At 45.3% G+C, this 11,558-nt stretch overlaps 1 protein-coding gene across 1 annotated transcript; it reads left to right on the top strand.

Annotated features, from left to right (window-relative positions):
* Nucleotides 1-10,100: 10,100 nt before the first annotated feature.
* Nucleotides 10,101-11,060, top strand: LOC120990619 (gastrula zinc finger protein XlCGF17.1-like). Its single transcript, XM_040419538.1, has one exon. It carries the CDS (start codon nucleotides 10,101-10,103, stop codon nucleotides 10,947-10,949), a length of 849 nt encoding a protein of 282 aa, XP_040275472.1. The 3' UTR covers nucleotides 10,950-11,060.
* The last annotated feature ends 498 nt before the right edge of the window (nucleotides 11,061-11,558 follow it).

Genomic DNA, 11,558 nt, shown 5'->3' with positions numbered 1-11,558 from the left:
CAGATATCACCACCCTCTCCAACAGTATCAAACTCTGATTTTCAAAATCACCACCTCTAGGAAAACTATGTGGCAAGGTATCTGCCTTGATGTTCGTAACCCCAGAACGACAGGTGACAGTGAAATTGAATCTGGTGAAAAAACAAAGACCATCTGGCCTGCCTCTGGTTCAGTCGTTTAGACGACTCCAGGTAAGCCAGATTTTTGTGATCTGTGAAGAACCGTGATTGGATGAATCGCCCCTTCCAACCAATGATGCCAATCCTCAAAAGCCAACTTAATGGCCAGCAACTCTCTGTTACCCACATTGTAATTTCTCACTGCGGCAGAGATTTTTTTTTAGAGAAAAATGAACATGGGTGCCATTTACCAGGTGACGGGCCCTGCGATAAGACTGTCCCTAACACCACCTCAGATGCGTCCACTTCCACAATGAAAGGTTGTGATACATCCGGCTGCACCAATATAGGGGCAGAAGAGAAGCACTCCTTAATCACAGAAAAGGCTCACAACGCTGAATCAGACCACACTGAGACATCCGTCCCTTTCTTAGTCATGTCAATTAAGGGTTTCACCACTGTCGAATAGTTCTGAATACATTTTCGGTAATAGTTGGTAAGAGCCTTCAGATTTTCAGGTCGATCCCAGTCCAATACAGCACAGACTTTCTCTGGATCCATTCGAAAACCTGAAGATTACAGCAGGTAGCCAAAGAATTGCACCTCAGGTTCAGCAAAAACACACTTTTCTAATTTAGCATACAATTTATTATCTCTTAGGATCTGTAACACCTGTCTAAACGTGATCCTGATGAGTCTCCACATCTGGAGAATAAATTAGTATGTCATCCAAATACATGACAACAAGCCTCCCCACTAGGTGATGAAAAATGTCATTCACAAATTGCTGGAAAACCGCAGGAGCATTGGTCAACCCAAAAAGCATGACCATGTTCTCAAAGTGACCCTCTGGGGTATTAAAAGCCGTCTTCCATTCATCCGCTTCCTTGATCCTGACTAGATTATATGCCCCCCTTAAGTCCAACTTGGAGAACACCTTGGCACCAACAATCTGGTAAAACAAATCAGGAATCAAAGGAAGGGGGTAAGGATCACGGACAGTAATCCAATTGAGCTCATGGAAATCCAGACATGGCCTAAGAGTTCCGTCCTTTTTTATTTAACAAAGAAAAACCCTGCTGCTACTGGGAAGGTCTTATGTGTCCTTTAGCCAAACTCTTGGTAATATACTCTCTCTCATGGCCGTTCTTTTGGGTCCAGAAAGTTTATACAACCTAGATTTGGGCAACTTCGCTCCGGGACCAAGGTTGATGGGACAATCATATTCCCGATGCGGAGGTAAATCCTGGCATCCACTTTCCGAAAATGTATGAGCAAAATCAGATATAAAAGAGGGTAATGTTTTAGTGGTTAAAGGGAACCTGTCACCTGGATTTTGTGTATAGAGCTGATGACATGGGTTGCTAGATGGCCGCTAGCACATCCGCAATATCCAGTCCCCATAGCTCTGTGTGCTTTTATTGTGTAAAAAAAACGATTTGATACATATGCAAATTACCCTGAGATGAGTCCTGTATGTGAGATGAGTCAGGGACAGGACTCATCTCAGGGTAATTTGCATATGTATCAAATCGTTTTTTTTACACAATAAAAGCACACAGAGCTATGGGGACTGGGTATTGCGGATGTGCTAGCGGCCATCTAGCAACCCATGTCCTCAGCTCTATACACAAAATCCTGGTGACAGGTTCCCTTTAAATCAGAAAAAGATGCATTCAGACAACTGTCAAAGCAATAATCAACCCAATCCAGAATCTGTCTAGCTTTACAATCGATGGTTGGATTGTGCTTACTTGACCATGGTAAACCCAGAACCAATGGAGCAGGGAAACCCTCCAACACAAAGCACCAGATGAACTCCTGATGAAAGTCACCCACTCTTATGCACCATCTGAGATAAACACTTCTGAGTTAAAGGTGCCGAATCAATAGCAACAAAATGGAAATGTTTTCTCTAATGCACTTGTAGACAACCCGTGCATACAGATGAACTGAGCATCAATCAGGTTCACCCCTGACCCACTGTCGATAAACACCTCAATCCCCACAGTCTTGGACTCTAGCGCCACCTCAGCAGTCAGGAGAAATAGGGTACTACCAGTCAAAGACAAATGCACGTTTTCTAACTCCCCTCTCACCCCTCCAAGAGTCAGATAGAAATTAGACGTCCCTTTTTTTTCTATTTGACGCTGAATGTATGGACATACATCGATAAAATGTCCCTTTAGTCCGCAGAAAAAACACACTCTCTTCTTACGACTAATACGCTTAAAAGCAGACCCAGGAGTAGCTCCCCTAACTGCATGGGTTTGTCCCCAGACATAAACATAGGAGTATCTTCACCCTAAGGGCTCATTCAGACGGCCGTATGCTGTCCGCAAAAATACTGAATGCTATCCGTTTTTTTGCGGATCCGCAAAAAAAATGAAACATGTCCTATACTTGTCCGTGAAAATCAGGACATGGCCCCATTGAAGTCTATGGGTCCGCAAAAATACTGAATGCTATCCGTTTTTTTGCAGATCCGTTTTTTTGCGGATCCGCAAAAAAACGGATAGCATTCAGTATTTTTGCGGACAGCATACGGCCGTCTGAATGAGCCCTTAGTGTCAGAGGAAGACGATATGTTGTGTGATAGTACATCCTGAGAGTGGGGGCCCCTAGATCTTTCTCTCAGGCATCTATCAATGCAAACTGCAAAAGACATAGCAGCTTCCAGAGACTCAGGATTCTCCTGAAAGGCCAAAGCGTCCTTCAGCCTCTCTGATAGTCCCTGACAAAACTGACATATGGAGAGCCAGATCGTTCCACTCAGTATCCGTAGCCCACCTCCTAAACTCGGAGCAATAGGTTTCATCAGAACGCTCTCCCTGACAAAGGCCATGTAGTTTGGTCTCAGCCAGGAAGGTCCGATCCAAGTCATCATAGATGAGATCCAGAGCTTTGATAAATTAATTCACCAACCAGATAGACTGCGATCCGGTCGGCAGAGAAAAAGACCATGACTGAGCGTCCCCTTTAAGCAACTAAATAACCACACCAACTCTCTGAATCTCATCCCCAGATGAGTGTGGACGTGGCCTAACATACAATTTGCATGACTCCCTAAACAAAATGAAATTATCACTTTCCCCAGAGAATCTGAGTGGATGGTCAACTTTAGACTCAAGACCTTGTAACCACCACTAGGACCAGCAGCCTGTGGTCTCTGGATCTGCGAGACGGTCGTACGGAGGTCATCTACCTCCAAAGAAAGCCCCTGCAGCAATAGGATCCATTGCTGTACTGAAACAACACACCGAACATAGGAGGGAAAGGGGTGAGGAAATAGGGCCTGGAAACTATGGAAAGTAGATGGACACTTCCTAGTAAAACCCTATTCAAAGTCCTGACTAACTACCAGTATGAACAGACCCCAGAGGTAGGTGAGTTCATACACAGGAATACCTAATGTCCTAACTAACCCTGTTACTAATGTCAGGACTGAGATAACCTGTTCCTCCAAAAGGAAGGACAAACATGAGTCTCCCTCAGGCCTTAAAGGGCTTCTACCACCAGATTTGGTCCTATTTAGCTGACTGACGCTAGCGATGTGCTAGTGTCAGCAGTCCATAACAGTGTTCTTACTTATCTGTCTGCTGCCGTTCACCTTAAAAACTTACTTTTATAGATATGCTAATGAGCCTCTAGGTGCTATGTGGTCTATTCAGCACCTAGAGGCTCCATCCAATTACCATTTCAGCCGCCCATCGCGTCCCTCCAGCCCGCCTCGCTTCTGTTGATTGACGTGAAACTTCTCAGTATCTCGTACCAATTCCCGCGCCTACGCCGTGCGCTTCTGTATTCGGCGCAGGCACAGTGAGTGAATGCCGCGCTCCTGGTGCCGGCTTCCTCACTGTAACGTAGTTGGCGCAGGCGCAGTGAGGAAGCCGGCGCCGGGAGAATACAGAAGCGCACGGCGCAGGTGCGGGAAATGGTACGAGATACTGAAAAGTTTCACGTCAATCAACAGGAGCGGGGCGGGCTGGAGGGACGCGATGGGCGGCTGAAATGGTTAGTGGACGGAGCCCTCTAGGTGCTAATGACGCCCACATAGCACCTAGAGGCTCATTAGAATATCTATAAAAGTACGTTTTTAAGGTGAACGGCAGCAGACAGATGATAAGTAAGAACACTGTTATGGACTGCTGACACTAGCACATCGCTAGCGTCAGTCAGCTAAATAGGACCAAATCTAATGGTAGAAGCCCTTTAATACAAATGACAGGGAAAAGCAACACACAAAATAACCCAAACAAAATATAAAAGGGAAAAAAAGCACTTAACTTAAAGTGGCTATGGCAGCACCAGGAACTCAGCCGAGATCCACACACCAGCTATCCACAACTCCAACTTAAGCTATAAACCGTATAGCATAGTGGGAGAAACAACAATAAATAGAGAAGGTTAAATGACCACAATAGCCACACCTGGGGAAAGAAGGTGCGGCAAGTACCAGAAAAAAACACAGACGTCATTTGATCCAAACGGAAAACATGTCAGATCAAACCACGTGTTGCCAGTCTCACCGATCTCCTGCCACCTGTCGCGGGAACATCCCGACATAGGATCTCTTCTCTATAAGGAGGGCATACGTGCCATAAGGCTCAAGAAGCTACCTCTGCAACTCTGCAAGATACTTTCCCCAGCACAGGTATTGAAATAAATGGCCAGCAGCCTGAAGATAGCTAATCATCCAGGTATGAAACCACAGAAATTCTGTGTTCTTAAGGAGGCAGCTAAGGTGTTAATAGCTGAGGAGATCCTGAACAGATGGGCTGTGAATTGCAGGAGCATAACACCTTGCTCCTCACTCAGGAGTTACGACCACCTTAGCTGAGATTATAAAACATGCAGCCATCCGGACTGACTCTGTCAAGGCTTTATATCTTCTTGTCTCAGTATTGACTTCAGGAACGTCAGAGGAGATGTTCTACCTATGAAGGGTATATCTTTACCCTGAAGAACTGCTGTAATGATCATTTCATATATGATAAGGTCTCCATTATCCTATCCAGCTCTGAACCCATGAGTCTACTTGACTCATACCAGAGAGCAACTTACCCGTCGTAATCTAGACCATAGATTTTTCTGACAACTCATGTGTTAGGAGTTGGCATCACAGCTAACGTATCATAGCTGGAACTCTAGACCTGAAGGATACATTTCCTTGGACTTTGGAGACAATATAAGCAGCCACAGCAACCTGAGGGTAGGGTTCTCTCAGCTTGGAGGAGCGACCACAGACGGGCGTCAAACTCATAGTTCTGTCTCTGTAGGTCCAACAGAATTCCAAGATAATCTGGCTATAGATTTATTACCTTTAGGAGGAGGAACCCACTTAGTTGTACTTTACAGGCCTGAAGCTGAGTACTTTGCACTCCGATGAGGGCAGACACATTCACCTCAATAGATGATTCACTTTATGCAGAAGAAAGATCTGATGACGTCTACACTTCCACAGAAGAAAACTGAGCAGATGACTGTTTGGCCTTATTCTCTCAGGTACAGCAGCTCCTGAGTAGAGGTGTAGGTCCCCAACCCAGACCAGACCAGCTTCCCACATTAGGCAGGAGAAGACCTGTTCAGTAAGGAGAGGCGGTCTATAATGAATCCGGACTGAACTGGGTCATTTCCAGGATGTTTGCATTCGGCCATTTTCAAAGCTTCAACCACTTTGAAGGCCCTAGAACCCTACAGGTGGAGACCCCCTGGTCATCATCCGGGTCCCCCAACCGGTCGGACATGAACAATCTCTTTGTTACTTTCTTCCCTTAGAATGAATATTCCCCTCTTTATTCTTCTCCTCAGAGGAGGAAACAGTTTATCCTGAATTCTCCATCAGGGGCTTCCTCTTCAGACCTGCATTCCGGGAACAATTACATCTCAGTCTTTATGTCGTCCATAGGAGACTCTAGAGAGGTGACCACAGCTCTGTACAGACTGTGATATCAGAGAACTACAACCCCCAGCATGTCCAGACAATAATATATCAGAGGAGAGAACTACAACCCCCAGCATGTCCGGACAATCATATATCAGAGGAGAGAACTACAACTCCCAGCATTTTTCCAGTTATGTAGAAAAGAAATCATAAAATGCTTTCTCCATACAAGGATCATCCCTCACATGTCACATGACCACAATTACAGCTCCTCCTCCTTCTTATATCCGCTCTACAGCTGACCCCGCCCCTTCACTGATCACATGACAGTGACATCATCACAAGTCCTTCACAACCTGCTCTCCCCACTGCTGAACCCCGCCCCCTGCACTGATCACATGACTGTGACATCACCCCAGGTCCTTCACCACCTCTTCTCCTCTCCACTTCTGGCCCCGCCCCCTTAACTGATCACATGACGGTGAGGTCACCCCAGGTCCTTCACCATCACCGCCTCTTCTCCTGAGCCCCGCCCCCTGCACTGATCACATGACGGTGACGTCACCCCAGGTCCTTCAGCTCTGGCAGCAGATACTGGGCAGGTCCTGGTCGGTAGTCAGGGCTCTTGTTCTCCCTGGTATCAGCCATTCCTCCAGCCTGCAGGTAAGATGAGCTGTGAGGAGACAGTGTGGTGGAGAGCTCAGACATGTCACCTCTGGAGATTCTCCTCCATTACACACAAGGAATCCTTCTCCGCTCCTCAGATTAGTATGATGGGGGAGGAGTAGTGGGGAGAGTGGGGGTTGTCATCCTTCGCTGGCCCCTGACTGTCCTGGTGAGGGGCCCCTGCATCCAGGAGGAGAATGAATGGAGCGGGGCCCGGCCTGAGCTCAGCTCTCTCCAGTCTCTTCTCTAGGAGTTCTGGACACAGCTGAGCACAGCCCAGAGGTGGGACCTGCATCTATCAGACATTTATCTCCTGTGGAGCCACCAGAGATCTCCATGTTGGGGCCCCTGGAATCCATGTGGTGGGGGCTCTGAGAAGCGGGGCCCCTCCAGGCTCAGGAAGTGCGGTTCTGGAGGTGACATCTGGTCTTGTCCCCTGGATGATTTCCTCTCCTCTTCTCATAAAGGCGCCTGCAGTACTAGAAGCCTCCAGCTCCTCCAGTTCTCTCCTCTTCTCCTGAATGACCACCAAGGATGGACAGGAAGGAGATCAGCAGAAGAATATTAGACCTCACCTTGGAGATCATCTCCCTGCTGAGCGGAGAGGTAAACTTTTCTAGATTTCTCTCCTCTTTATTGTATTCTGTAACAAGTCAGACATCGGGAAGGAGAATCCATCATAGGAAGTGATAGGAAGAGTCCATGGTCCTGGAGAACGGCCTCCAGACCTTCCAAGTGATGGAGAACCTGAAGATCAGCCCCCAGTATGGTGAGTGATGTGTCATGTGACCAGTGACCAATAGTCATGTTGTAGGAGCCATGAGGAGGTAAGTAGGCACGTTGTACCAGGAGGAGAGGGCCGGAGGAGAGCACATAGCCCCTGAAGGGTTTATTCCTTAAGTGTCTCTCTCCATCCACAGGAGTACACAATAGTGAAGAAGACATCGGAGGACGGTGTGACTCCCATCATCCATCTCCAGGAGTCAGGAGGGCGGAGCAGGACCCCTCCCCCCATCACAGAGCCTCCCCCTCACCCCCTGATACATGAGCAGAAGATCCTAGAACTCACCCACAAGATGATGGAGCTGCTGACTGGAGAGGTGACACTGCTGGGAATGCTGGGAAATTCTCCAGTAACAGCACTGGAAGGGTCTGGGTGATGACGGTGTCATTGTGTTGTCAGGTTCCTATAAGGTGTCAGGACGTCACTGTCTATTTCTCCATGGAGGAGTGGGAGTATATAGAAGGACACAAGGACCTGTACAAGGAGGCCATGATGGAGGAGCACCAGCCTCTTATATCACAAGGTAAGAGCCGCCATGTGCAGTGTATACACGTGTGTGCAGTGACATGTAATGGAGGAGCACCAGCCTCTTATATCACAAGGTAAGAGCCGCCATGTGCAGTGTATACACGTGTGTGCAGTGACATGTAATGGAGGAGCACCAGCCTCTTATATCACAAGGTAAGAGCCGTCATGTGCAGTGTATACACGTGTGTGCAGTGACATGTAATGGAGGAGCACCAGCCTCTTATATCACAAGGTAAGAGCCGTCATGTGCAGTGTATACACGTGTGTGCAGTGACATGTAATGGAGGAGCACCAGCCTCTTATATCACAAGGTAAGAGCCGTCATGTGCAGTGTATACACGTGTGTGCAGTGACATGTAATGGAGGAGCACCAGCCTCTTATATCACAAGGTAAGACCCGTCATGTGCAGTGTATACACGTGTGTGCAGTGACATGTAATGGAGGAGCTCCAGCCTCTTATATCACAAGGTAAGACCGTCATGTGCAGTGTATACACGTGTGTGCAGTGACATGTAATGGAGGAGCACCAGCCTCTTATATCACAAGGTAAGAGCCGTCATGTGCAGTGTATACACGTGTGTGCAATGACATGTAATGGAGGACCACCAGCCTCTTATATCACAAGGTAAGAGCCGTCATGTGCAGTGTATACACGTGTGTGCAGTGACATGTAATGGAGGAGCACCAGCCTCTTATATCACAAGGTAAGAGCCGTCATGTTCAGTGTGTGCAGTGACATGTAATGGAGGAGCTCCACAGTTTCTTCTCACATTACATTAGAGGCTACGTGTTCTTTATATGTCAGTCATATCCATAGGGCTCCAGTCACATGATGAGAGCGTGTCCTTCTGGCCTCCATCGGGCCGGTATAGTAGACTATACTACAGAGACGTCTTGTACAATCCGTGTTCTGCATTGTATATATATTGTAGATCATACATGGGGTTTATGGGCAATGTCCGCCCCTGTACGACTGTTTGTCATCGATGTAGAACAGGCGTGTGTTATGTAAGTCGTTGGTGTCTCAATAAAATGTGAAAAATTTTGTATTAAAATTCTTGTCTGGCATCGGCTTTAAATGGCTAAATGTGATCATGTTGTCCATCACTTCAGCGATTATCTGCTCATCCCCTTCAGACTGAACGTGTGACTTCTAGCAGTAATTGCATCTCCCAGAATGTTCCAGCTGCATTAGAGCGTGTTCACACAGGGCACATTTATTGTAGACATTTCCATATATTGGGTTGTTTCTGCAGCAGGTGCATGGATTATTACAAGCCACATTCAGGGCAGCGGGACAGTCACAGAAATGTCTGCAGCTGATCTGCTATGTGTGAACTTGCTGGTAGATAACCAGTGACTGATCTGTGCTGCTCTTATAATCTGTCCAAAAAGGGGGGATTTTAAGGTTCCACATATAGAAACAACAGCCAGGTTCTGCAGGGGCGGGGCTTACGATGCTCCATTGTGACAGAAAAGCCAACCACTAAGTGGTATAAAGGTAGACAGACTTGTGTAGCTGTGCAGCAGATCTGTCCTCCAGCCCAAGCTCCTGTGATAAATGTGGAGCATCTCTAGATTTACTCTGTATGTTTTAAACAGGATTAGTAAATCTGCCCAGTTGTTTACCCAATGGTTGCAGTGTGTCCAGACCATGAGACAGCAAAGCAGCTCAAACCATAATGTCCTACACCAGCTACAACCATGATGCTCCTTGTTTTATTCAAATGATGTCTAGTTGCTGTTGAAAGGCAAAATGTGTTGGCAGAGAGCAGGGCTCGTTTCCAGACATGGTCAGGCTTTTCAAATTTTTATGTTTTGTTAAGTTATTATTTACTGTATGTAATAAAAGTCATGACCCGGTGTAAACCAGAATCCTGGACTTTGTCAGGAAGTTATAGAAGCTTTGTAAGGCTGGGATCACAAGTGCAGTTTTTTTGGCCAAAGTCAGGAATGGATTCCAAATGAATGAACACTTCTCCTTCCTGCTGGATCAACTTCCAGTCTAATTGAAATGTTATAAGTTTGTCTACTCTGTAGTTTGCAAAAAAAACAACTTTAAAACAAATTTTAATTTTTACCTTAACAGAAAATCCCAGTGGGAAATGTGAAAAAGTCATGTTACCACTAGATGAAGATATCCTGCAGCGCTCTTCAGGAGAAAACCTCATTACCCTTAATGTACATCCGGAACTTCACAGTACAGATCTGTCATATAATCCTCCTAATTATGAGGAACCTTCTCCTGACCAATCACAGATTGTTACCGCAAGTACAAGTCAGAAAAGGATTAAAAGGTTTCATTGTGGTAAAGAATCCACAAACAGCTCAGGACTTTCTACACACCGAAGACATCACAAAGGAGAGAAAACATATTCATGTTCAGAATGTGGGAAATGTTTTAGACAAAAATCAGATCTTGTTATACATGATAGAATACACACAGGAGAGAAACCATATTCGTGTTCAGAATGTGGGAAATGCTTTACCCAGAAAGTAAATCTTGTTAGACATGAGAGATGTCACACAGGAGAGAAGCCATATTCATGTTCAGAATGTGGGAAATGTTTCACACGGAGATCAAGTTTTGTTAAACATGAGAGAATTCACACAGGAGAGAAACCATATTCGTGTTCAGAATGTGGGAAAAGTTTTACAGTTAAATCAAATCTTGTTAGACATGAGAGATGTCACATAGGAGAGAAAGCATATACATGTTCAAAATGTGGGAAATGTTTCACACGAAAATCATATCTTGTTATACATGAGAGAAATCATACAGGAGAGAAAGCATATACATGTTCAGAATGTGGGAAATGTTTTAGACAAAAATCTAATCTTGTTACACATGTGAGAAGTCACATAGGGGAAAAGCCATATTTATGTTCAGAATGTGGGAAACGTTTTTCAGATAAATCAAGTCTTCTAAAACATAAGAGGAATCACACGAGAGAAGCTTCATTCTGAATGAGAAAAATGTTTTTGCTTCTAAAGCCATAATTAGGGGTCATTAGTGAAGTCACACAAGAGAGAAGCCATATGGCCACAATATAATGTAACAATATTCAGTGAGGAACAGAAGTACAAACCGGATTCCAAAAAAGTTGGGACACTAAACAAATTGTGAATAAAAACTGAATGCAATGATGTGGAGATGGCAAATGTCAATATTTTATTTAAAATAGAACGTAGATGACAGATCAAACGTTTAATCCGAGTAAATGTATCATTTTAAAGGAAAAATACGTTGATTCCAATTTTCACGGTGTCAACAAATCCCAAAAAAGTTGGGACAAGTAGCAATAAGAGGCTGGAAAAAGTAAATTTGAGCATAACGAAGAGCTGGAAGACCAATTAACACTAATTAGGTCAATTGGCAACATGATTGGGTATAAAAAGAGCTTCTCAGAGTGGCAGTGTCTCTCAGAAGCCAAGATGGGTAGAGGATCACCAATTCCCACAATGTTGCGCAGAAAGATAGTGGAGCAATATCAGAAAGGTGTTACCCAGATGATCTATCATCATCAACTGTGCATAACATCATCCGAAGATTCAGAGAATCTGGAACAATCTCTG

This window comes from Bufo bufo, chromosome 2, assembly GCF_905171765.1.
Source record: "Bufo bufo chromosome 2, aBufBuf1.1, whole genome shotgun sequence".
Lineage (NCBI taxonomy): Eukaryota > Metazoa > Chordata > Amphibia > Anura > Bufonidae > Bufo > Bufo bufo.
Note: the sequence above shows the minus strand (reverse complement) of the source record. Positions and strands in the feature narration are given on the sequence as shown.